The following is a 27,903-nucleotide window of genomic DNA, read 5'->3' as shown; positions in this document are numbered from 1 at the left end:
CACTGTGTGTTTATGTTCAATGTGCATTATGCTCCTAATGTGATTCTGTGTGTTTGACCTGCGTAGTTCCTGGTTCTGCTTCTCCAGGAACTGCTTCATGTCCAGCAGGTGGTTGAGCTCCTGTTTGAGCTGCTTCTCTGATGAGCGGAGCACCGACACCTGCTGGTTCTGCATCTTCAGATCGCTCTGACTCAAACTTCGCACGTGGATCTCCTGCTCCAGACGCAAGTTCACGTTCTTCACCTGCATTAACACACACACACACACACACACGCACATATAGAAACACTTACAGTGATGGCATTGTTTGACAGTTAAGGGGACATACAGGGAACAATTCAAGCTGCAGAACAGAGAGTTCGGGCTGCAAGTAGTGATCATGTTCATTATGGATTATCATATGTGAGTTACTGTATTCCTACATTACAGTTTAAACTGGTGGTCAGAATACAGATACTGTCTTCAAAAAGATAGATAATTTGAAGGGATTACTTCATGTGTTTTTGTCCTTATTTGCTCTAACAACGTGTCCTGTTGGTGTGTGTGTGTGTGTGTGTGTGTGTGTGTGTCTCCTGTGACTGACTCAGTTATTATTGTGTACCAGATGGGGATTTTAGGGATATATTGTAATACTAAATTATGTCTTTGTTTTGTTTTTTACTATGTGTAAGATTATTGACAGATACATACAAATAGTGTATATTACATAGTTGTGATTAAATGATGCTCATTGAATGCCACATATAATACACCTGCAGGGTTTTTATGCAATTCTCCTTCACATTCCATGTCGAATTTTGTAGTTCATCCTTTTTTAATTTTCAAATGTGTAAAAAGGAACAAATACACTGATTACAACACAAGTGAGTGTCACTTTAATTGCATTGTTTTCTACTTGAATGTTCCAACTGGCTGAGAGCAACATGAACATCAGTTCATGAACATCAGCTTAAAATCAAACTCACTTACAATATGAGGAAATGTGATACTGAAAAGCTGCGAAGATTCAAAATGGAAAACCAAACCTAATGCTGTCATTTTTATTTGATAAGAATTAGTGAAACCATTTGAACAGAGTTTAAAAATACTTGCAAATTGAATTTCTATCAAGTGTTTAACTGAAAGAATATGACTCACCTCTTCAGAAAGTTTCTCCTTCTGTGCCCGCAGCTCTTCCAGTTTGTGCTGCGTCTGCTTGTAGTCGTGGTCCAGCATGGAGAGGTCTTTCTCCTGTTGCAGCAGCTTTGCCTCCACCTGTAACTTCAAGTTACGCTCTTCCTGCAGCGTGCACTCCATCTCTGGACCAAACAAAACAACCAGGAAAACTATCAGGAGGGTGATTTAGCCTGTGCTCAATACCACAGTATTGACAAAACGATTTTTGCCTCTGACTGAACCTGCTCGGAGCGCCAGATAAATGGCCGGGTGCCTGAAGAACAACCAAAGCAAAGTACTGTTATATGAAGGCTGATCGGTTACAGTTTCCTGTCAAGAAATGCAGCTTTTCCAAGGTCCACTACATTAATCATCCCTTTTCCAAGTGATCTTTCATTTCCTCTTCAGCCTTCATAAATAACTAAAGCCACTTTTCCACTTTAATTATTGATAATACCACAGTTCCTTTCTGTTTTATGTTCTCAATATTTACACTAAAAGCTACATAAAATATATTTCTTTATGAAACAGATAGCTCCGATCCCAGATTACAATTGCTCGAACCACATTTAAAGCTGTTGTAAAATATTTTACAACACATAGCTGTGAGTGCATAACAGTAGTATTACTGCACCACTCATTGTTTCAAAATGTCAGATTTTGTTGTTGTTTTTTGATTTACTTGGTGGACTAAGCATGAATAAGTGGTTGAACGAGAAAGACAGCTGGGTTTTCCAAAAGTTCATTTATTTGTGGCGGTCTACCATAATTAAAACATCTATCACCATGTAATGATTTTATATTTTTGGAGTTGGACGGTTCATGAGATGCGCTAATGGAATATATGTACTGATCGCTTGTCCATCGCACCACACTCTTGCAGCGCAGTGTACTCTGGGCACAGATGAAGCAGCAGAATGTCAGACACAGTGAAAGTGAAACTTAACCGTTAATTACGCTAAGTCTAAAAAATAGCTTTCAAACGCTGCTGCTAATCCACCAATCAGATCAGATCAGATCAGCTCTGAACAGATCAACAGATCAATTATCAACCTTGTTAATAAAAGTCCTCTAACTACTGCTGTCCTTATTTAGAGAAGTGGATACAGACTGATAAAATGTCGTCAGCTACTGCCACACATAGTTTCTCACTCTGTGGGAAACACTGGACAGTATAGAGGAAGATAAAAAAGAGGGGAGACATGCTGAAATTAGTTGAAGTGCTGGAAAGTCGGGACTGTTAAAAAGACTTTGAGTCATCTGCAGTTTGAGTAGTGAAAAAACTCTGCTCAAAAGGATGCAACTAAACATCCCACCACCAAGCGTTAATGAAGGCATTTTATCAATCCTGCAATTATCTTTCACTCTTTTGTCCTCACACTCGCTCCTCACCTTTATAGGCCTCAGACTTTGCCTCCTCAATGGTCTGGTAGATCTTGTTTTTGTCTGCGAGCTTGGCTTTGGTGGCCTTGTGTTCTGCCTCCTCCTGCTCCAGACTCTGCTGGAGCGACTTCAGCTTGAATGTCAAGTCGATCTCTTGATTGCTCTTCACCTGTAGAATCAAAGGGGTTATTAGGTTTTCTATTGGGGATCATTACATAGGAATATTTTGTATTGAATGAACTTTTTGCAGGGGAACAGCCAAAGATACCTTTTTAAAATGCTGGGAAACAACATTACTATAATCTAAAAATGTCAAACTGAAGTCTGCAGTTGGGTTTATCTCTCGGGGTAGACTTAAATTTCTATTTACATCAGTATATATATTAATTAGAAATGACTACCCACCTTCTCAAGCTCATTGAGCTTCTCATGTAGCTGCTTCTTTTCAGTCTGGACCTTAGAGAGGGATGACTTCACCTCTTTCACCTCTTCTTCCAGGCCAGAGATTCGCCCTGAGAGAAAAGGAAATAATAACAAATAAATCATAGAGAGAATACAGGAGGACTTGAAGAATATGCAGTATATGCAAAAACTATAAGAAACAGACAAGGTCTTAAAAGAGACATTACAGAATGCTTCTGAACATGTTCAGCCTCCCAATATATGAAAAACAACTCACTTAATGTTTATTTTCCCTCCACCCACATGGAGAGTTTTACCAGGAAAAAAAAAAGTATGAGGCATTGCAGCAAACAGGCAACACTTTTGTTTGGATATGTCCCCTCTGACCTCAGCGGCTGGCCTCTCTGCATGGACTGAGCACATTCAAGTTTCCAAACAGCGTCTCACAAGAGGTGCTGGCTCTAGTCCGGCTTTGGCTTTCACAGCCTCTTGCTTCATTCTCGGCCTTTTGAACAGATGTTTCCACCTATGATCTGATATTTCCCAAGGCCTGGTCCAAAACAACGATTCACATCTAATAACCATGTCCAGCCTCCTGCTTCAAGTTGTGTAAGAACTTTTTCCTGCTACTGAGGAGATGTTTACTGAATGAGCCCATGAAGATCACAGTTATATGATTACCTGCAGTTATGGCAGTGAATTAACAGTTCAGACTGGCCCTTTATAACATTTTAATAGACACATAAAAGACTTGATTATAAAAGGCTTCTAAGTAATGGTTGTTGGCTGGTTGCTAAGATGGTGATTGCTGAATAAAAATTTAACAGCTACATTTAAAACGTGTTTTTCTTCTCCATATTGGAAATTTCTAACCCCTGCATGCAGGCTATGTGTGTAAACAGACTTTTAAAGTTAGACTTAGACATTTTACTAATATATTTCCAACATCCTTTGATATTTTACTAATAATTAACCTACAATGCCTTGCAGAAAATCTTCCAACATTTTACTAATTTATTTCCTACATTTTGCGAATTTATTTCCTACATTTTAATTAATTTATTTCCAACATTTTAACAATATTTTTTGGACACGTTTCAAATATTTTACTTATATTTTTCCATTATATATTATATAATATTTTTCCTACATATTTGACATTTTACTGACATTTTTTTTCCCCAATGTTTTACAAATATTTTGCCAACATTTTAGGAGTAATTTTTCCCAACATTTTATTGATATTTTGCCAGCATTTCACAAATATTTTCTTTCTTTACAATGTTTTTCCAGCATTTTTTTCTAACATTCTGCCACTATTTTTCTAGCATTTAGCTAATGTTTATTTTAGATATTTTGACAGTTTTTCAAATATTTTCCTAATAATTTTTTGACAATTTATATATTTTTCTTTAAATGTTGTGCCCACTGGCAGTTTACGGAGTAATGTTTAGCTATAGCTAAAACACTAAGCTATTGTAGCAGTAAAGCTAAGTGAAAAGAGTCATTAAGTCAGCAAACAAACTCCTTTAATGTCTATAATGCAGCAAAGTTTCTCTACAGTTTGCCAACACTGGCCGCCATAAACTACTGGTCATACATAATTAAGTAAAGCTGTAGCAACAACATCTTTGACTGTAATGAACTTGATGATGTGTTCGATTGCTTATAAACTCAGTGTTTTTGTTTGTAAGTGACATAGTCTCACTTTTAAACTACTAGGAACTTCTTATTCCAGTACTTTCAGAGTGTAATTAACAGCCATATCTTACCCTGCAGGTCAGTAATAGTTTCTGTCTTGAGGTTGCGGTCTCTCCTCTCCTCCTCCAGCTCGGCCTGCAGTCCCATCAGCTGCTTTTCCAGTTCCATTTTGCTGTTTTCAAGCTGGCTGCACTTTTCCTGCATCTCCCTGAGGCTGACCTCCAGGCTCTGAGCCTGTTTCTGCGCCTCTGCCTGACTCTTCTTGAGCCGCGCTGTCGCCTCCTGCTCAGCCTGCAGCACAGCGTTGACCTCCTCGAGCTACAGATGAGAAACAGAGAGGATGGAAATTGTCCCTACAGGCTAAACTGGGTCAGCGAACAGCAAAATTAAAAGGGCTTTAATGAGGAAAGAACAGAGGAATAAAAAAAACGGCATTTACAGTTGCTTGCTTGAATATGATTATTAGCATGTTTGATGTACATAAGTACAACTACTACAGTGAAGCATTACAAGAAATAATCAAGTGAGTAGAAATTTAAAAGCTTCTTCTCACTTGTTTTTGCAGCTGGATGTTTTTCTCATTGGAGATCTGGGAGTTTTGGTTCTTTTTCCTAAGATCCTCCAGCTGGTCCCTCAGGTTGTTCACTAATATGTACACAGAAAAATAAAAGAGTTAATGCAGTATGTGATATAACACATCCAGTGGACTCTGGAAACACCACCATCCACCCACTGATAGCCAGCACATACGGCCATATAGAATATATACAGTGATACACACCAAAAGAGCTCCTCACGGTTTATTACAATGTTTTAATGAGTTTAACACGCAGACTGACATGTTAGAACAATTTTGCAAGTAAAATGTATGAAAATGAAAACAACTACAGACCTACATATGTAAATATAGGCTACTAATGGCCAATTTCTCCGCATATGATAAAAATCATGGCGTTAAAAGAATTAGAAACATATTTTTTTAGTCCTATTCAGCAGTTTTAAGCTTAATGTTTGGATACTATATTGCAGATGAACTCACGTTCGTTCTCCAGGCTGCGTTTTCTGTCACTTTCGATCTCCACCTTGCGCAGGTTCTCGGCGCTCTGGTGCTGCAGCAGAGCTCTCTCTCTCTCCAGCTGCCTCAGCGAGGCCTCGACTTTCTGCCTGCTGCTCATCTGATCAGAGAGGGAATCACAAAGGATGTGATTGGAACGAACCACCTACTTTATCACCTCAGGTACATGGTTGAAATACGATCCATCCATCCTTACCTCCTTGTCTAATTCTTTGACCAGCTTGTCTAAACGGTTGGTGGCATTTCTGGGGAAAAAGAACAGATTTATTACAGAGTTCTTCCAACAAACCACTGAATTAAGAGGCACCAGAAACAAATACCAGATCATCATCCAGTTGTTCTTTTACTTTTGTGATGGAACGTGCTGAAAGTGTTTTTCTTTTCCATTATTTTTAACTTCTACCATCATCAGAAACTCTGATATCTTCAGCTTTGTAGGATGGGATATCCCTTCCTGTTGTGTAAAGCAATCAAATGCATTTCCTGCCTCATACAACAGATAGCACACTACATGAATCCTAATCTTTTCAGGGATGGTCTGTTTTGTTAATAGTAATTATTCCAAAAGATTTGAAAGAATGTGGTTATAATCAATTTATAATCAATAATTTCTTTATTTTCTTTTTTAGTAGATTCTCTAAGGCCAATTATAAAGTGATATGTGATTGGGGTGCCACCAGGGTTGGGGGTTATTGTTGTGTATTATTGTGTTTGTAGAAAAAAAGTCACTGATGGTGCTCAGCTCCGTTTGTGTTATTTGTCCGGTCGTACTTGCACTTCTGCTCCAGCTCGTCTTTGGCCTGCATCTCATGGTTGACCTGCTCCTCCAGCTGATGAAGCTTTTTCTGCAACTGCTTAGACAGATGACCAGAAAATGAAAATAGTTAATTTAATGATTATGTCCATCTTTTATTTTATGTTTCTTATCTCTCTTCTGTTACTGTAATATTAAGACCACACACAAAAAACACCTCCCTCTATTAAAACTATTACATGAGGCAGCCCTTGGAAAAAAAAGGAAACTAACACGGTAATATCAGAGGAAACATGGCTTCATGTTTGGGAAACAACACGGTCTACTTCCACAGACTTTTTGTTTCTGCTGGAAAAATTGGACCATTTTCATTATTATCCACAGCCAGAAGTCCAAATTAAGCGAGCCTCAGCACTCCTGCTAAAGTGCGTGTGGATCTGTTTTGGCAAACCATGCACCACATTTTCATATTAAAGGACAGCTGTTCTGAAGTGGGGTTGAATGAGGTACTTATACATAGGTAGCGTATTATACACAATAGATGTAAGTCGACATGCCTCCAGTTTGGAGAAGCAAGCTCAAGTCCGACATGAAAGCTAAGCAATGTACTGCTGTGGAGGAGTCAGCAACAGAACATATTTAAGCCACCTAAAAAAATCAATATCAGTTCAAGTGTACTCTATATTTAGAATATTTTAACAGCTTTACCTTAATGTCAGAGAGTAATTTCCAATGGGAAAATTAAGGTGTTATATCACTCTCTTCAAAATCAGACTGACTTGAAAAAGAAAAAGATTTCACATTTCTGAACACAGGAGCTGCTGGTCTACTGCCACAATCAGGTAGCTTATCTGTGACTTTAATGTTTAAAAGGGTTTGTTCAGACTCACCAAATTCATACAATAACGCAAACTAACTAACTGATGTGTTCAGCGAGCTAAAATTGCTGTTTTTCTCTGTGGAGTCTGCTGGCTTTAACAAGAGCATAGATTGGGAACTGATGCTGTTAATGGCCTCCCCTGTCTGATTAAAAGGTAAAGCAGTAAAAATAATCCCAATATAACGCACACTTAAGCTGAGATTGATGTTTTTGGTGGGACATTTTCTTGTTGACCCCTCCACAGTAGCACATTGCTTAGCCTCCATGTCAGACTCCAGCCTGATTCTCCAAACTGGGGGCGTGCCGACCAACATCTACCAAAACACTGATTATGGATATTTACCTAACACAACCCCACTTCTTAAAATCTGAACTACTTCTCTGAGGCATTTTTGGAAAAGAGTGGGTCATTTAGTCCCAGAGATTCTGGGCCTGAAATTGATTTTTCTTTTATGTTTTTATACCTTGGAAATATCCATTCCTAAAGGACTCAGTAAAAGTGAACATACCTTTTGAAGATTATTAAAGCCGCAAGGGAAAAAAAAAAAGAAAAAAGATCACAAAATACTGGCTGCAGAAGATCCCCCTCCTTCTTTTCAACGTAATCAACTCTATCCGCTCAATGTAGAAAATGACTCTTCGACTTTAGACGGAGAAGGGGGATAAATACCGGGATCTAACTTTTAACAATTTTCCCTTTTCTTTCCTAAACCCTTTATATGGAATTATGAACTGGGCTTTTTTTCCTCTTCTTCTGTATATTTTCACTGATTATGCTGTAACGTCCCAGTTCTGTCGTGCTCTATGTTGTCACAAAAATAAAACAATAAAAGTATATAAAAAAAAACAGCCTACCTCTTTCTTACTGTCCGAGCAATATTCCTTATCCTCAGAGTTTTCCTTACTATCCTCTGAATCCTCCACAGAGCAGTTGTTAGTTCCCTTCAGCAGCCTAACAGAGAAAGACGAGACATAGGAGAGCCGTCAATGTTCATAACTGAGTTTACCTGGAGAGACTTTCCAACCTCGACAACATCCAACATTATGCGCACGTCCAAATTTCTGCAACCAAGTAACGAATTTTAATCCAAACCAGATTCATAATGCCAACTGGGTGGTCAAGAGGAAACTGAATGTTTGCCGACACACACATCACATTTATTGCATTATTATAACCACTCAGAAGTCACTTAAGACCCATAACCTCATGCATGGAGCAGAAAACTGTGGCGCTGTGGAAAAAAAGCAAAACGTCTGAAGATCTTTCAGGCTTCCTCTTACATCTGGATGGGTTTACCTTTAGAGAAACCCAAAGGATGCCTCCAACCCGCACTGTCTGTTGCCACCATGGTGGTGGACTTGTAATGGTGGGCAACTATCTCTGGGAATGATTACATGACTCTGCCACTTGGCAGCATAATGACCAATGAGCAATTTCACGATCATTTAAAGACAATTTGTGCCCTTTAGCTTAAAGTGTTCTTGCATGGTGTTTATAATTTTTAAAGATGGACATGCATGCATACATAATGCGATTACTGCATTGTGGTTGTGTGCCTCCATGAACCACGCAAGTTACAGCTACAGTTTACATTCATGTCTGTGAAAACATGGATGCTTTACACACTTCACACTCTTCAGCCTGGCAGCACTCAGCACAGTTTCAACCTGGCATCTGAGATTAGTGTCACCAACTGACCCTTCTGTCTCTGAGTTATGACGTTTATGCAGAACATTATTAAATCACAGGGAACTTGACCTTTGACATTTTGATCAAGAATGTCATCATTTTTATCTTATTAGACATTTGTGTGAAATTTTGTTGCAATTAGCAGATGAATTCTTGAACTATGGCCAAAAACATGTTTTGTACCACCAAATTCTACTCAGTTAATTGTTGAGTCCAAGTGGACGTTTGTGCCAAATTTGAGGAAATTCCCTCAGGGTGTTCTTGAGACATTGCGTTCGAAAGAATGAGATGGACGCACGGACACAGTGACCTTGACCTTTGACAAGCAAATTCTAATCAGTTTATCATTGAGTCGAGGAGGAAAAATTTGTGCAAAAATTGAAGAAATTGTCTCAAAGCGTTCTTTGGATATCTTGTTCCTGAGGATGGGTATCTTTGGAGGCATAAAATGGAAGATGATTTTAGAAAAGTTATAGCTTAAAATGCACAATTAAAGGTGTAGTATGTCTAAAATACAAGGAAGGGTGATCTAAAGCCATTTTATTACCTTCTTAATATTTATGTACACAGGACATCTATTGCACATCTATCTATCCTGGAAGACAGTTGGTCAGTTGGTCTTCCTGAGGTGTCTACCATTTTTCCCATTAAAGAGGTTTTTTGGGTAGTTTTTTCCTTATCTGCTACAAGGGTCCAAGGACAAAGGGGTGTTTAATGTTGTAAAGCTCTCTGAGTCTAATTATGACTAGTGACATTTCACTTTAAAGATCAAATTGAAATTGTAATTGAATTAAATTTCTATTTGTACAGCCCTTTGGGACATGCTTTATGATTGGGCTTCAATGAACTTTGACACTTTGGGTTGCCTTTGGGTCTGAAATGCACTATATAAATAAATTGGCCTTGCCTTGTATTTCTGCCTTTTTTAAAAAAAACCCACACACTTCTATCTTATATTTACTGAGTTAAATGGCTCTGTTTTGCACTTTACTGTTTTGTCAGATTAATGTAAAGCTTCATAAATATCAGCCTAAAAACTAAACACACACCTTGACTATAGGACTATAGGATCATAAATCCAACATGTTTTTTACTACGTCTCCCACCCGATTGCAACCAGGTTTTCAAAAACTAGAATCCATCATAAGCAAAGAGGGCATTTAAAAGGGGCTGTCAGAACAAGGCTGCAGTGTGGAGCTCAAACAGGCATACAGTGTCTGACTGGTGTAAGGCTGTATTAAAGGTACGGGTGTGAAGCTGTCTTTTCGTGCCTCTTGCATTTAGGGCACAGCGCTGTCTTTAACCTGTTTTCCAGAGGCTCTTATAAAAACTCCCACACACAAAAGCTACATGTTGTTTCAATCCCCGTATCAACACCAAAAGTATAAATATAGGGTCAGCAAATCCAGACAACCTTTCTATGCACAGATGGAGTATGACACTCAAAGTAGATGTCAGAAAAAAACACTTACTGGTCTTCCTTGAAGTACGTAAAGCCCACAAATGGTAGCTGGTTGCCCACAAAGGCTTTGGGTGGAGGAAAGGTCTCAACATCTCCTTTATCATCCTCTATGTCGTCAAAGTTACTGGTGTCTATGTCACTGTTCAGCTCGGGCACAACTGGAGCCACAGCTGGATGACAGAAACAGAGAGAGAGAGAGTCATGGGGCAGCAAAGACAGTGATGATCTTTACACAAACTGACTGAGACTATCTATAGTGGGCTTTTTTACGTGCCCAAGTTCCTCAGCCACTTCGTCTGCAAGGTATCCCACTTTTGAATCGTGATGACCCAAAGCACTAACATGAGTACCAGTGGCAGGGGCAACATTTCAAAAACATTCCCATGACTTTATAAGAAACCATTTTATTTTCTTGCCCTGCTTTTTCAAACATGTCAGAACATTCAAACATCCATGACGGTACCCAAAACCCATTATGTCACACATTAACACATGTTTGAGCTACAATATGGCGACAGCTGCAGAAAATATATTTGCCGTTGTGTTACGTAAAGTGGAAGGTTATCTACAGAAGATTACTGTAACTTTTAACTGTAACTAACTAATGTAATCGAAACCTACAGACTTAACTTCATTTTTCAAGAACCACACTGCACCAGTCTACTTTTGTCATGTGCAGTCGATGGCCTTAAAGCACTGTACCTGACATAAATAACTTACCTGTTTTTTGCCATAAAGTAACTATAACATAACCCTAGCATAGTCCACGACTATACACTATCCAGATTATACAGAAACCGTAATAAACTGCAAAGATAATTGAACCTATGTCATACCACAAGCTCTGACACCATTACAGATTAAACTCTGGTGACACGTTTAAATTTAAAGTTTTATCTACAGCAAGCTCTTTTTTTACACTTGTGTTTCCGAGTAAACTGTATGACAACTCTGGCACTGCCTGTAGTAGTAAGCTCTCTGCAGGTTGGCGTGAGGCGGACACCACTCCTTTTCCCGCACAGTGCTTGCTTTGTGCCCCACACACGGCTCCTTTCACAAACTCAGCCTTAACGCCTGCTCCTGTGAGAAGAGAGCAGGCGTGCTTTAAAAGTCTGCACAACACAACAGGCAGACAAGAATGTGTCAAAGGGCCAATCAGATAAAACTAAGCTAGTCCTTTCACCTATAAATAGCTCCTAATTGAGAGAAAAAGCAGCCATTATGGATTGAGCTGCTCAGACCAGTGCAGTCCTGGCTCTGTGCAAAGAGCTCATTACCGTTAGGTCAAGTCGCAACCCTCAGCGTGACAAATGTGACTCAAAGATGATGAAGAAAATGCAGGCAGAGATCAAGCACAGGAATGAAACAAATGAGGGGAAATAAAAAAGAAGAGGCAGTAAAAGAAAAAAAAAAGCCAGAATGTGGTGAGACAGAAAGAGACACAGGGCCACTCCATGGAGGCCCTTGTGGCACGACTTCCCAGAATGCTCTCTGATAGCGGGTGGCTAATGACAGGCAGCCGCGGCCACAGTGAGAGTGAGAGAGCGGGAGCAGCCCTCCAAACTGGGGCGCCCCTCTCATTAGAGCAGTCCACACAGGCCGCACAGCCTGCCCCGCCCGCCGCTACGGGGGGCGCTGCCTCCCGTCCCATTCATCCGTCCGTCCACGGTGCTGGCTGCTTGTCCCTCAACCATCTCAATGCTTAATACACATGAAAAACATTAAGACAACAGGGAGAATCTTCAATGGAGCCCATAAATGGAAAAAAACGCTCCTGAGTCATGGCCACACTCAGCAGGAAGTCGACCTTAAACAGACGCAGAGAGCTGCGACATGCAGCTCTGAGTAGGAGCAGGGTCATGTTTTGAGTGTGTGAGTGTGAGTGTGTGTCTGTATGTGTCTGTGTGTGTGAGTGTGTGAGTGGACATGCAAACATGAAGAGATCTGAGCAGCTCAGCAGTGGCACAGTAGTGGTTTTGTGTTCCAGTCTGCCAGGCAGTCTGAAGTTGGGTCAGAAGTTTTGTCTGTTGTCTTAATCAGAGCCAGGTGAAGCAGAGAGACGGAGCGGCAGGGAGCAAGAGCCTGCATGTGATTACATACAGACACAGAGGTCCTGTTCACATTCTCTAATATATCCCTTTCCTTATTTCCTTCCTTCCTAGGCAATGCTTAATCTGATACAACTGCGTAAAGGGAGATTAAAGAGTGACGCTTTACAGGTGCTCCATGTGCGGCGATCGGCTGCTACATTTAAAAGAATACAGTCAGTTTGAGCTCAATATGTCACTGATAGATATCATAACAGTTGCAGTGATACATAGAAAGCTTAGAATGATTATTTGTTTTTGATTTTATTTGACCCAGATCACTTAATGTCTGTTTTTGGGGTGGGGGTGGGGGGGATCAATACAGAATAGTATTGCAATATTTTGCCTGGTAATAATATTTAGATGCATGGAAGCTGAGTATCAGGATTGTTGGTTATTATATAAAATATTAATATTGCAAATACAAATTAACCTTTTCGTAGCCTATTAAATATTAAAATCAAATGCTTTTTCAGTCCACTAGATACATTTTGCTACAACAAAAATTAGATAAACAGACTGAAAACTTTGTTGGATAAAATAATGTTGACAAAGTCTGCCTTTGAGGACATTACTTGGGGTTGATAAAAAGGTTATAACTCGCATTATATGTTATTGCAATACTGAGCATAATATTGTACTGGGACTTAAGTATCACAATAATATCATATCATGGGGCCTCTGGTGATTCCCACCACTACTGTCTATGCTCTTTTGCTCCTTTTTTTTTTTTTTTAAATACATTTATAAGAAATAAATTCAAAAGAGGTACACTTTATATAAACACTTTTTTTAACCCAATATTTTAAAATTTGGCTATATATGGTGATTGCTTTTTGCATTCATGATTTAAATTAGTAAAAAGTCAAGGTAAAAAAAGTAAAAATAAATAAATAAAATAAAAATAAAATAAATAAATAAAAATAATAAAAAAAATAATCTGTTTTTGGTCTTGCAGAATGTAAAAATATTGACTTTGTGCACTAAATAAAAATGATTATTTCATAGGAGCAGTAACATTTTGGTTGCTTCCTAAGTAATTACTCTCCAAGTTACGCATGTAACAATTAAAATAATAATAATATGTAATAATCTAAATACATTGCAGCTGTTATGATCGCATCTAGGACTCAGCTGAATGGAAATTTGATATCATTAAGTCAGTTTACATGCTCCTATTGGTGGAGACTTTAATTAAAAAAGCCTTTCATTTTTATCAGTGTGTGTATTATTAGCTCAGTTGCCATCTCCTATAAAATCTGCAGTGTTTGATGTTGTCTCAATTCTCTCATATCTCATCTTTTGGAGTGGCCTCCATATGCAGCTGGTTATCCTGCAGGTTTCGTGCATCCTGAGCTGTGCTGCTCTGCACAGCATCCAGTGATATAATGCAAGATATGAGCATATGGAGAGCATGTGTACCATATATGAAGGCTCAATGGCTCAGCGATGGAAATAAACTATGAACTCAGGCTGAAGAGAAGCAGATCTGCGGTGGAATGGGCTCGAGATGATAAGAAGTATAAGCAAAAGAAAAAGAAGTAATATGGCCATGAGAAGCAGAAAAAGAAGGACATGACCAGAGATGGAAAAGTCTGCACCTGCATTGTGAGGACTTCAGAATTTCATGATATTTAGAAAGATGCACAAACTTACTCTCTCGGATGCTGTCAAAGGTCCACTGGTCGTTCTTGAAGAAAGGGTGGCATTTGATCTCATCCACTCCGTTGCGGCCCAGACGAACCTTCCTGCACACAGCAACAGGACCGAGACTGTGAGCAGAGCCTGAACACAAAACACACACCCGCTCGTCCCCTCCTCCCACCATCACCATCAACATGTCACCCCAAACACACAGCCCAGTAGAGTGACTGCCAGACACTGACCACATTGACCAGCATGGAGAGCCGCATGACCACTGGTGGACACTGGAACCTCCTCTAAACCCGAGATAATAAAGATCCAGGAGGAGAAAGGGAGTGAGGACAGAGGGATCAGAGTGCAGGAGCCAACATCAACAACTCCAAGAGGACTGCTAGAGCTGCCGCTGCCTTCCCTCCTTCTCTCTCACTCTGTCTTTCTCTCTATCTCTCTCCACACACTTTTTCTTGTCCCCCTTTCCTCCCTCCTCCACTGCTGGGTACAGGGCTGGAGGGGTGCGGCAGTTTGGGCTTGCCACGTGTGGGACATTCCAGACCCAGCCAAGAGGAAGAGAGGGCAGGGGCGGGGAGCAAGAAAGAGAGAGTTTATAAACCCCCGCAAAAAAAAAAAAAAAAAAAAAAAACCCGACATGCAACCAAGCCAGGCTTACAACAAGCCATGTCTCAATGCCCAGAAAACTGCAGGAGTGCAGAGGAGAAAGTTCCGCCAGAAAAAGGATGGAGAAATGGAAAGTGGCACAAAGAAAAGGTAGAAATTACAAAATGGGGAGTGATGAAAAACACATGAGAAAGAAGAGAAACAGGAGAGGTACACTGTGGTACAGGAATGATTCAGCAACACGGGGCGACAGTGACGGAGCATGTGGGTTAAGTGGTGAACGAATGTATCGCTCAGTGTTCATGATTTGTGTGTGTGTGTGGGTGTGTGGCTGGGCAGCCGTGCACATGTGAGATTCTGTCTGTGGTGAGAGAATAGTGAGTGAGAAGGTAAATAAACGCAGTGAGGACAAAATGAAAGGCCACTCTGTATTGAAGCAGAAAGGGCCTGTGTTTGAGCCCTCGGGGGGGGCGGAGTTACTAATGTAAACAGGAAGTGGTTTCTTCCAGGGGGATGGGCCACTGACCGAGTACATGACCCACACCTACACAATTTTTTTTTTAACTTTAATACTATTAGGCTTGATTTCACCAACAAGGACTGACTTTTAAACCTGATTAAATCCAGTTGTACCGAACTTTAAAACTGGCTTAACATTAAGAAAGATTCAATTTAAACCTCTCTTTACAGGGTTCCCACACATTTTCATCGATAACATTTCAAAACTTTTCCATGACTTTTCAAGAATCCCCGATTTCTTTTTCTTGCCCCACGTTTCCTGGCGTTTTTTTTTCGAAATATCAGATTCAAACTCCATTCAAACATGATTTCAGTCAAACGGAGCGCAGCAGGAAAATGAAGAAACACATGTAATGGTACACAGGAGCCATATCACACACATGACTATGATCAGAGCAAATCTTAGATGAATCCTTGTTGGTGCAACCCAGCCTTAATGTGTTATTATAATAAAAATGGCAGTGTTTGTATTTCGATGACAGCTGCGTACAGCTCTGCTGTATCCTCATGATTAGAGTCACTGAGGTTGTTTTTTAGCAAACTAATTCAAGACAATTTCATCAAAAACACTTAAGCTTTCCTATCAAAAATAAAAATAAAAAAAGAAAGCTGGTGATATTCTATTTTCCCTTTGTCAACCATTCTCATTAATAGACTAAAACCAAAAATGATTTGATCCCACCATCAATTGAAGCAGCACGTTAGTTTATGCAGGACACAGAAGTCAAACACCCCAGCTGTAATCAGCTGACAGCCCGCTGATTGAATCATCGTTTCTAATCAGTCACACACCAATCACAGCCCGTTCTCACAACAAGGCATCTAAATATGACTTCCTACTCACTGATTCCTGCTACACTCATCACTGCCGCTGCTGCTGGCAAAGCTTTGCCTCTATCTTTCTAAGCCCTGACATGACTCAAAGGTCAAAATGTTTTTTGGTGTCTTGCTTTGGGCCCACTGGCTTTTCTGCCTTGTCCTCCCTTTTTTTACTTAGCATGCTGCTCGTCTAATCCAGGGCGCATCTAGGAAGTGGAGCCACTAGCACTAAGCACAACTGCATTTGTTTCAGTAAAGGGTTAAATTTGTGATGAGTGAGCCAAAGCCTGATTTAAGTTATAGTCTATGCCACTGAACTCTATAGTTGTCCAAAAATGCATTCAATATCCATTAAGTGAATAAATATTAAATATATATATATTAAATACACATCTGTGGGCCACATCGTTGCACTGACTGATAGCTTCTCTTTATTACAATGATTGCTTGGCACAGTAGTTTAGTTGGAGTCGATTCCACATACTTTAAATACTCACTGGCACATCAAATGTGTATTAATCTGCAGTTGAAAAAAGCTTTTTTGCCCCAGTTTGAAAAAAAAGCTAAACACTACAGTGCCCAGCTATTAAAGGATTTCTATTTTGATTTTATAAAGAAGCAACTCAGGTCACAAAGCAACTAGCTTTGTGACCTGTTCAAGGTCCAATAAGATTGGAGGAGAGAGCAGCAGATGAGCTGGGGAACTTTTGAAGTACTGAGAAACAGAATTACAAATTCTTTGGCGAATAAAGCATGGTGCACTGTAGAAGGGTTTTGCGACATGTTTTAATCAAGTTGATTTTTGACACAATTGTCATTCTTTAAACTGTTGCTCCTCTCAAACGGGAAACTATATGGTGTGAATTCAGAGTTAGGTTACAGATGCTCAGTGTCATGTTTAATCACAGGATACAAGGTTTTCTATCTTTATAACCATTTTTTTTTAGAGTTTTGTCAGGAAGTTCAAAAATGAGTTATGGTGTGGGCGCTTTCTGTTTTGTTCTGTGATACAAACAATGTCCCTTTATTGCCCCATAGTCCAACAATCAGTCACATAAGTAGTAGAGTAGAGAAGGAAAATTGAAGTGTGTATGTACATAGGAAGCCTGAAATGCTCTGAATTCCTTTTGAAGCAAGTGTTAGTTTACATGATTTAGAGTGCTATTTGCAAACCTGTCAGTAAGAAAGGCACAGATGAGGTCTTTGGCATTCTGAGACATCTCTATATCATCCGGGAAGACGAGTGAGTTCTTGTGGTTCATGATCTTCCCATAAGTTCCAACCAGGGATTCAGCATAGAACGGAGTTTCACCTGTAAAAATCAAGTCGTTTTGTGTAACTTTTGAGTTTTTAGATGGAAATGTTAGGCACTGTGACAGTGCAAAAATGAACGGATTGGTCACTTACCGACCAGCAGCTCATAGATAAAGACTCCTACAGACCACCAGTCGCACTCCCGGCCGTAGTAACCGTCACCGCCCTGAGACTGAAGCACCTCGGGGGAGATGTAGTCTGGTGTGCCTACAGCTGTGTCACAGTGCACCATGCCCGTCTGCAAAGAGAATAACACACAAGATTCACTGTAGAGAGAACAACAGTGAGAGTAAAAGGACAGTAGAGCAAGAGGAGAAAGAACACTAAATAAAACATATTTCCACACAAATATATAATGCAGGGACCATGACTGCAATGTAGGTTTCTAGAGCTGTCCGGAAAACCATTTTCAGGGCTCTGAAGCTTCTGTAATAACCACTTAAAATATTCGAAGCTTCAACAGGATGCTACAAGAACACAGGGAACCTGACCAGACTTTAGTAGGACTCAGTGCAGCTGCACGTGTGTGACAGAGTGATAGAAAGAGGAAAGACAAGTCGGAAGGTAAACTATTGCACACAATGGTTCTTTAACTCTTTGAGACCAGGATCAACATCAGTCTTGTTGTAGTGCATTGAGATGCCTTTCTCAAGCATTTAAACCTCTAACACCTTGCACATTGATTTATTTGAAAACACAGGAACAAAGGAAACGAGCAATTTAGCATGAAATACCCTGAAAAAAAAAGAAAATGACTTTTAATAAGAGAGAGAAAATTATTAGAAAATTATTTTTAAAAAAATTGGGACTCTTTGGGTCATTTCTTGTTATGCTGCTAATTGCCTTCTTCCCATGTTTTCGAAAGAAATCAGTTTAAAAGGGTTAACTTATCAATAACTCAAATGCTACAGGTTTGGCCAGATTTCTAGATGTAAAGCAAACACTTTCTCGCAGCGGATAATGGTCTACATTTTGTCTCTCCTGTCCTTTTTCAACTTCCTTTTTATTCTTCTGCCAATTTAATTACGTGAAGCGAGCATCAGTAAGTGCGCTAAGGGCATCGGCCTCATCCGCGTCTATCACTTGCCACCTTTTTTCAATTTTCTTCACCAGTTAACAGGTGAAATAAACAAAACAAAAAGAAAACAAATCATTTGAATATGGATTTGGACGTTGATGACGCTTGCAACAATTGAAGCTTCAAAGCATTGAGGTTAGCCTTATAAATTTTTTATTTTTCATGACCCCATGAAACTTTTCTTGTATAAATACCTCTAAACTTTAACAATATACCAGATATTCTGAAACTACTGGAAGAAAATCTCTGCTACATTTTGTTTACTATGTTTATGACACTTTCTGTGCACTTTTAGACACTCAGAGAGCTCAAATGTGTGGAGCCACTTGTTGAACCAGCTATTTAGAAATTGCTGTGGTAAAAACAAAAAGGTGAAAAAAAAACTTCCTGAGTCGTTCCAGAGGCGGGACCTCTGCTCTACTCTAGATTGGTTGTTTAGCACAATAAAGTCTGGGGCCTTTTCTTTTTTTTTTAAAACAACCTGATACAAGAGTGCTGCATTGAGCTTCAGTTTGCAGTCTGAACACTTGGCGGTGCACTAGGGCACAGAAAAAAAAGACAGAAAAAAAAGACCACTCGCCTTCAGAAAGGAAAGTCAATTCATTCTCCATCCAGCTGACTCCTTTATTTATCATTAAAGAACTAAAAATCATCTAAAGTTAAAGATTTCTTGGTCCATAACTTGATCCCCTACCCAGTTCCAACACATTTGAAAACAACATGACTATAAAATTGACCTACCGAGTCCATCTTCATGCATGTGCCAAAATCTGCCAGTTTGAGGTGTCCGTGTTGGTCCAGCAGCATGTTGTCAGGTTTGACGTCTCGATGGATGAAGCCCATGGTGTGGATGGCGTTCAGCGCCAGCACCACTTCAGCCGTGTAGAAGCGAGCCCACTTCTCAGGTATGTCGTAGTTCATGGTGAGCGTGACCAGGTCGCCCCCGGGCATGAACTCCATCACCATGTAGAGATGGCGGTCATCTTGGAAAGCACAGCACAGCTAGGAGACAACAAACTAGGTCACGTAATGTCACTGGAAGCACAACACAGGATGTTGAGCCGTTACTTTGTTACAGATGTGACTACATGGTGTGAGTGTATTTTATCTTCGGATGATCTGTGTCACAGAAAAAAACAGGAAGCCATGGATTATTATCTTGCCCTGATGCCAACATCATGACACCAAGTTATTTTATCTCCAATGTACACTAAGTAGAGCTGGTTACTATATATGCTTCATAACAGATGTTGAATGTTTTCTTTCTAGCTTTTTAAGGAAGCATTAAAGTTAAATAATGTAAATGAGTTCATTCGAGCCTTCCTTTGGCCATCATTCTTACATTACTATTATGCTGAATGTGTTTTTTTTTCCTAAATTACTAGATCAAACTTTACTTTGAATTATCACATATCTGCTTGCTGTTTATGCTGGACATGACCATAGTTACAATGGTTACAAATCAGAGCTGCACCACTTTGTACTGTGCATTTTGTATACTGGTTTATGTTAATCTTGTGAATATCAGTTACCTCCGTTGTTACTGTCACTACACTTTTAATTTAAAGCAGCTGTATACAACATCTAGAGTACAAGTTGGTGCATTTTTGGACCAGAAGGAATTGTCATAATTTTACAAACAAAGCGCTAAGAACCCTCCTTTTTGTTGTGAAACACACTGCAAGAACTACAGCGAGAATGATTGGACAGATTAACCTCGACTGGTTGAACTCAAGAGCCAACGCAGCATCGGCAGACGCCATTTTTGACCTGTTAGCTATGTAAACAAAAGACAACACAAAACACAAACAACAGCTTGCAACCTAAAAACATAAAGCTATTACGGACAAATGGGCCGACAGTAAAGTCCAGGCAAAACCACAAGCGTTCCTATTGGCGGTGCAAATGAGACAAGAAAAAAAAAATAAAAGCCCTTGAAAACGCCTTATGATTCAAAGTCCGAGCCGGGATTGTCTGCACGTCGCTCTCAACATGGAGGTGGCTGAAAAACTAAAATTACAACGCACACAAAGAAAGTGTGACTTCATTCTCTGCTCAGGACACAATGACTCCACTTTATCTTTACACAGTAAATTGTGTCTGTTGCTATATTAATGCTCTGAATGCGGCATACAGCCCCTTTAAAGTTCACTCTGTACATTACTTTATAGTTACAGAAATCTTAATGCACTTTGTGATTGACTTGATACTAAATACTACTTTAGTGTAGAGCATCAATAGTGATCCCCATATTATATTGTTTGGCTTTGATATCGAGTCACTTGTTTGAAAATATCAGAATGTTTGAGTTTTTCTAATACCTATATAGTTATTCTATCAATACAATTTTAACTCTAAAATCACAATTAACAGGATAGATGGTTGAATACATATAGTCCATCCCTAACCTTTTAGTGTATTTGTAATATTTTCTTTTTCCTATTTTCTTTTTTGTAAGCCAGGAGGACAGGAGATAGCAGACAGGGAGATCAGACTTCAGATTTGAATAATATTTGGTGAAATTAGCATGATAAAAACTGTATGATGTGTGTATTAAAGGGGTCAGACATCTCGCAACTATTGAGTCTCTGGTCTTACAGAGAATATGCTTCTTTCTCTCACGTTTAAATGCTTAATCAGGGCACTATGTTACATACTGTGTGTTTTTAATAGGATAAAACCTGTGTATTTGCACACCTGGACGACCCAGGGACTGTTGGAAAAGGCCATGATGTGCCTCTCCTCCCAGAAGAAGGCCGAGTCCGACCGCTTGATCATCTCAAACTTGCTGAGCTGCTTCATGGCGTAGACCTTCCGGGAGGCCTTGTGACGGACCTGCAGCAGAGGAGGGCAAGGCAAGAGAGGAAACGCAGGCGTGTAAACAATGATAACTGCACAAAGACAATAAGAACAAGATAGTTAGAATGTCACAATGACCGAGATAACACGAGAAACACAGAGAGAGAGAGCGAGACAGAGAGGGGAACCTATAATTGTCGGCACACACCCATTCAAAGACATGCTTACACAAGATTTGAAGCACAAACACACTAAGCATCCCCTCCACACCCCCACACCAGACTTCTCACTCCCCTCCCACACGCTGAGCCTGTCCAGACTCGTCTCTACCACAAGGCGCTCAGCAGAGACCAGATTCAAGCTTCCACCAGCACGAAAGACAGACATCTGGAGAAACCGGGAGCTTGGAGGGAATTACTGCTGAATCCTAATTACTTTTTTAACCTAAAGTTGGCCACGATGAGGAAAAAGATGCAAATCATAGCGGAAATTCTGAAAACAAGTTGCAGATGTTACATATTTTATAATTTGGTAGATTCAAAGGTTGTTGCTCCCTCTAGTGGTTCATGTTGTCAGTATTTTGATGCTGCAGTTGTTGCATTCAGGAACATCTGGAGTAACTCTCCTGCTCCACCTCACTTCATAACGAATAACTTTATTTATTAACTCTTTACAGACAAAAACATCTCACCAGCTGCACTTCTCCGTAGGCTCCTCTCCCGATCAACTTCACTTTCTCAAAGTCCTCAGGCCTCACCTGCAGTTCTCGCAGCTGACTCACTGCCTTTTCATCTGCGAGACAGACAGATTTGTTGCCATGGCAACACACAGGTTAGGCTCCAATCAGTTAGGTTTAGAGGAACATTACTTAAAGGGTAACTTGTATTAGTATTGGTATTATTTTCATTTTGCGTCTATGTGACTTACGGGAACGGCAATTTTTGAAAACGGCCCAGTGTGTCGTGACTTTTTTTGTAACTGACATGTTCAAATTATTATTCTAAATGTCTGACAATGTTATAAGAGGTTTCCTACAGTGGTGCTCTTGCTTAATACTGGACCAATCTTTAAAAATGTTGCTCCCATTAGTCATTTAGATACAAAAACATGGGGAAATGTGGTCCAGGTTACAAAATACCACAGTTATCCTTTAACTCCTGGATCAGAGAGAGGTAACTGAGAGTTAAAATGTTGTACATAGCCAGACACTTTCATCAACTGGCCACAGTGACAGTTAATTAAAAGTTAGACCAGTCTAATGTCATTCACTGAAGCCAAAGTAATTTTCAAAAGAGGAAGACAGATTAGTAGTATACTCTGTGCTGTTCATTCTACACAGGACACATTTTGGCAATTTAAACAAAGATTAAGTACCGAAGACTTCTCTATCAGTTGAATAAAAAGGCTGGATAAAAGTGAAACATATCAAATGTGATATTTTGGCTGCAAAATCTGGCGCCAAATAGCAGTTGATTAAAATACAAAAATCTGACTAAAGCCGTGTTTAACTATTATTTGCTTTCTTTTGTGACCTTTTACAGAAAGTGCTGTATACAGTAAACTCTCTCCAGAACGTGGCCTGTAGACGAAGAATTAAAGGGGACCCATTGTGCTAATTTTCATACTTGAATTTTGGTTTTCCACTAGGACATGTTTACATGCTTTAATGTTCAAAAAACACTTAATTCTTCTCACACCGTGTGTGCTTGAACGCCTGTATTCACTCTCTGTCTGAAATGGTCTGTTTTAGCTCCTGTCTCTTTAAGCCCTCCTCATGAAAACGCTGCTCTGATTGGTCAGTGTTGCTGGGTCTTCTACAACTTGGCATCTCACACAAATTTTTCTAAAGCATGTTTCGCCTAGTCCTGTGCTACTGTGGTGTTATTGGCTAGTACTAACCCTTGAAAACAACAACATCTCTGTGGCATTATTGCAGCCAGGGAATGATTGTGATGGACCGTAACAGCACTTTCTACTGTGAAAAATCACCGACAAAAGCTTATAAAAACAAAGATCTTCACAACCGGACATGTTCCAGCAGGAATATCATTTGAAATTGGTGAGAAATTCAAAACATTCACACCCAGGATTACATGTTTCCCTGAATTTGTACAGCCTAAAAAATACTGGATCAAGTCACTTACCCAATGTCAGGGTAGTTTGACTATCTATTGGGTTGTTTTCTGATGCAGAAAAAATGATGACCCGGATATTAGTTTATAGAGCTGACCTTGTTTACCACGTACGCAGGTGGCTGGTTTGTTTTAAAAGGCGTCAAATGACATTATTTTGAGGTGTGATTGGTGAAACTGTATTTTTTACACAGTAGAAAAGTAGAAAAAAAAACCTCTGGAAACAGAGTATTCAGACAGTCTGAAGCTTAAGATTTTTGGTCACAGTGATTACTTTTACATATGTTTACCTCATTATTTGAAACTCTAGTCACATTTTATAGGAAGATCTGACACTGGAACATTATACATAGTATGACAGAAAATAAAGAAATGCCTAATAGGCCCTCTTTAACATTTTCTTACAAGTACAATACATTGATTTTTATGTACATAACAGACCTGTAACATGCTCAGTTCCTTACGACCAGAGTGCTCTGGTTTGTATTTGTCAGCTTTTCAAGCTAAGCACAAGAATCTCGATCATCACCACCAAACACTAAAACCTGTAGCACTTACATCTGTTCAGAAAGGCCTCTATGTTTTTGTTTTTCCGCAAGGCAGGATAGTTTAAATCATGAGCCAGCGCATGCATGGAGTCCTGAAAGACAGAAAAGACAAAATATTCAATCAAACTTTGAAAACAAACAAATGAACAGCCACAAAGTATAGATTTTCAAAAATATTTAACTTCTAGGTGTACTCCTGTTGAATTAAAAAGCTTATGCAATTTTCCTCCTAAACTGACGACCAGATTTGAGCAAACTGGGATTATTATTTCTTGGCTTTGGCTAAATGCTTCACTAACAAACGAAAAACATAAAAATAAGGTTATGTTTCAACGCTGAATTCAAGTTTCACTCATGTCGTAAAGGAAGAAAAAAATATTTAAGATTCTCTTGTTTATCTGTCGGAACAAGTCTTGTAAGTTCGACAACCCTGGCCTTCAGCTGGCTGATAAAAGATAACTTAATGAATGTAGGAAGCAAGAAAGGAGGAAGGAAAGAAGTGCATTCCTGTGAGCTCCTGAACGCAACAAGAGACTGCTAATGTGCAGCGTAACAAACAACGACAGGAGGACAATGGAGGTTGAATGTAAAGACATAACAGCTCATGAAACAATAACTAGTCACATGATGTCGCTACATCCCCCTGCCCAAACACCCGCTCCATCCAAACAAACATAAATCCCTCCCTGTGGCTTAACACAGAGGGGCAGGGCCAGCATCAGACTGAGAGCCGGGGCCTCAGGAGTGTCATCGGTGCTTAAATCAGCGGTGTTGAGTTTCACTTAGAGCCAAAATTGCTCTGTGATCCAAACGCATCAGACTGGCAGGGCAGTTGGGCAGGCGGGTGGGTGGGTGGGGGTGTAGTATGACCCTCTCTTCCTCAGAAACAAGGGTCAAGTGGAGTCATCCAGTGTGTGTGAGAGTGTGTGTGTGTGTGTGTGTGTGTGTGTGGGTGAGGTAGGGTGGTTGAGCCACAGCGGTGTCTATCGGACTGTTTGTTCGGGGACATGTGAGTGGGTGGGCAGGGGCATGTGGAACAATTCTGCACCTTTAAATAGCAGCAGTGCGGAGAGATCTCCCCCACCGCAGACGGGTGGAAATAGACCTGAAGGCTCAGAAGCTATTGTGGGACAAACAGCTTATGGGCCTGGATTCAGGGTGAGCGCTGGAGGATCTGAGATCGTTTTACACAGTCTGCCTGCCTGTGTGTGTGTGTGTGTGTGTGTGTGTGTGTGTGTGTGTGTGTGTGTGTGTGTTGTAATGGCCATGGCTACTGCAGTAGACAGGGAACTCAACAGTGTGAGAAATGTTGAACACTATGTACATATGCAAAGTTATTCAAATTTTAGCAGATTCAAACGAAGCATCTGGTGTGTGTGCGTGTGTCTATTCAGGACTAAAACTAACGTTCATTTTTGGATGGGATCATTCCCACCTTGTTACAGCAATTGATCTTCAATTTAAAATGAATGCTGGCAAAGGGGCATAAGGTTTCACGGCCAGTGGTCCCTTCATTACTTCCACCTCTCCTCATAGTTTACTAAACATTAATTTATTTGTGGCAGGCCACCACAACTAAATCTACCGCCACACATACGCCGTCATTCTGTGGGAAACACTGCTCTGACAATGCTCCGACTTCCGTTGCTCTCGCTCGAACCACACCCATCTTCAAACCTAACATCACTGTCATCTCAACAAGACACCTGTAAAGTTTTGTGACTGTTTTTGCACTGATTAAATCTGTCCACAGAAAGACAGACAGACAGATAGACAAAGCAGTCAAAATGTTTTTTTAGTAGTTCCTGCTACAATAGGTGTGACCTGGACCACATTTAGATCTGATGTCACACACACAGATTCACAAGGTAAAAATAATACCAGCTATTGTGACATGCCGCAACAAATAATCATGAAATTTTGGACTGCTGCATCCTGTCTCACATCCTCGTATGTGAAACCAGTGAGTTTAAATGTTGAATCCACACATTTTTTAATTCAAATAATCTGTCTGGAACAAAAAAATTGCAGTACATTTTGGTAAATGTACAATGAGTTACAAACGGCATCTGTAACTAGGGTCGAAATTCAATATCAAATCTAAATCCAGAATTAAATCTACTCATTGAATTCAAAACCCACTGAGTTCTTTGACAAATCTGTCTGACGTCGGTTTCACGTGCCACAAAGTTAGTAATTAAAAAATTTAAGTTATACCACTTTGTTTAAAGGTACTGCTTGTAGCACTATAAAGCAATAATTTGTAAGTGGGTAACAAGGACATACATGCACACAAACACATGTAAACGTGTAGGCAACACGATACACACTGCTGCTATTGGTTTCACACTGTTGTGTTTATCCACAGCTGTAGATACGCAGATAGATACGCAGCGACAAAGGCAGCGAGGAAGAAGACTGCTGTCAAATAAACACGGATGTAAACAATGCACCACTTTAAATATCAAAAGGAAAAAGTGGCTTTTATGGGTAACACTCAGTGGGTTTGTTAGACCTCAAGGATGCACGTGTTACAAACAGGTGGGAAACTACACATTAAATAAACATATTCTACAGGATTTCTAACCATAAGAACCGTGAGAAAACCTTTTCTCTTTGCTAATAAGAAAGATACAAAACCTAATATGAGATTAGTTTGATTAGGTGTTCATCAAATCCTGCTATTTAACCAGATATCAGAACCAAACTAATAACCTTGAATTATAAGAACCAGCCTCTTTATGTGGGACACTTCCGAGTTAATACAATAATTTCTTTAGGGGTCGACAGATTATCGGCCTGGCTGTTTATTGAGGATTTTTTTGTTTTAATGATTGCCGATAAAATTAATTCATTAGAAAGTACACAGAAAGTGTCAGCGTGGGAGGAACTTTTACTTTGGAAAACCTCAGGGAGCTATTTCTATTTATTTAGTTACATTTTTACCAGACTTTAGTTTTGTTTTGGAGTTCGTTATGTTATAAATATTGACAGAATTTTTTTTATTGTAAATGTATTTTGGCTCCAAATATCGGTTATCGCTCTCATTAAATACTAATAATAGGTATTAGCCCTAAAAAAAACCCAATATTGGTCGACCCCTAGTTTTCTTCCAACATATGACAAGACCTTCTTGAAACTGATCATGGCAGATTTCACACACACTACGTGGGCTACAGGCAGCTGAGTTTTATGGTTTATTAATGCAAGTGTAATGCAACGTCTCCATTCATTGTATTGTGATTTTATAGTAGCTAGTACTGTTTCTAGCACTAATTACATTCATTTTAATCACAGCATCTTCTAAGATCTACCTTGGTGATTGATATACACAGGATTTTGTAAATGTCACGTACTGTATAGTTCAGGTTATTGACAAAATTCACATTTGGAGTTAGCCGACAGCTACTGGAGCCTCACTTGGTATCTATTCTTGGAGGAGTTTTAAGAGTTTAGAGCAAAGTTAGTTTGTACATGAACGATCTGCTGCAGGGTGACACCAGTAAGACATGGCGGCGGCTGTGAAAAGCCAGAATAGTTTAAAGTTGCTTAGACCAGAGATGGTGATGGGCTAAAAGTCAACATCAAAATTACTTTACACTGATAAAAAAAAGGCCTCAATTCTTCGTCATGATGTTGTCATGATAGTCTGCGAGTTATCCCATGATTCCCTCCACTATTTACATAGTACAGTCAGCACACGTTATCTTGCAGTGTGAAGGGCTCAGGATTTAAATCCCGTGTCCTGATTGAACCTCAGATCAGCCAGAGCCGGAGACAATTAGATCAAACTGGTTTGATTTTCGTGTCTGGAATCTGGACAAATCTGAACATGATCCTGTAGTT

General features: G+C 39.7%; 1 protein-coding gene across 8 annotated transcripts in view; it reads right to left on the bottom strand.

Moving 5' to 3' along the window:
* LOC121955159 (rho-associated protein kinase 2-like) overlaps positions 1 to 27,903 on the bottom strand; it is a 46,046-nt gene that overhangs the window by 14,704 nt on the left and 3,439 nt on the right. For 6 of the 8 annotated variants that reach the window (XM_042502996.2, XM_042502994.2, XM_088089876.1 and 3 more), the window contains exons 2-19: positions 24,068 to 24,149; positions 22,069 to 22,169; positions 21,276 to 21,413; positions 19,320 to 19,580; positions 17,594 to 17,738; positions 17,360 to 17,498; positions 14,246 to 14,337; positions 10,513 to 10,672; positions 8,206 to 8,302; positions 6,488 to 6,570; positions 5,913 to 5,961; positions 5,681 to 5,816; positions 5,195 to 5,286; positions 4,713 to 4,959; positions 2,944 to 3,050; positions 2,548 to 2,707; positions 1,138 to 1,298; positions 59 to 243 (exon numbers count right to left, since the gene is read on the bottom strand). In XM_042502996.2, coding sequence (XP_042358930.2) covers positions 59 to 243; positions 1,138 to 1,298; positions 2,548 to 2,707; positions 2,944 to 3,050; positions 4,713 to 4,959; positions 5,195 to 5,286; positions 5,681 to 5,816; positions 5,913 to 5,961; positions 6,488 to 6,570; positions 8,206 to 8,302; positions 10,513 to 10,672; positions 14,246 to 14,337; positions 17,360 to 17,498; positions 17,594 to 17,738; positions 19,320 to 19,580; positions 21,276 to 21,413; positions 22,069 to 22,169; positions 24,068 to 24,149 — 2,435 coding nt within the window. The remainder of the gene's footprint in view (positions 1 to 58; positions 244 to 1,137; positions 1,299 to 2,547; positions 2,708 to 2,943; positions 3,051 to 4,712; positions 4,960 to 5,194; positions 5,287 to 5,680; positions 5,817 to 5,912; positions 5,962 to 6,487; positions 6,571 to 8,205; positions 8,303 to 10,512; positions 10,673 to 14,245; positions 14,338 to 17,359; positions 17,499 to 17,593; positions 17,739 to 19,319; positions 19,581 to 21,275; positions 21,414 to 22,068; positions 22,170 to 24,067; positions 24,150 to 27,903) is intronic. The other 2 variants (XM_042502995.2, XM_088089877.1) reach the window with 1 other exon arrangement.

The sequence above is a fragment of the Plectropomus leopardus genome, chromosome 16, assembly GCF_026936395.1.
Source record: "Plectropomus leopardus strain MGB_pleo_1.0 chromosome 16, ASM2693639v1, whole genome shotgun sequence".
Lineage (NCBI taxonomy): Eukaryota > Metazoa > Chordata > Actinopteri > Perciformes > Serranidae > Plectropomus > Plectropomus leopardus.
The sequence above is the reverse complement of the archived record's forward strand: the minus strand, read 5'-3'. Positions and strand labels throughout refer to the sequence as shown.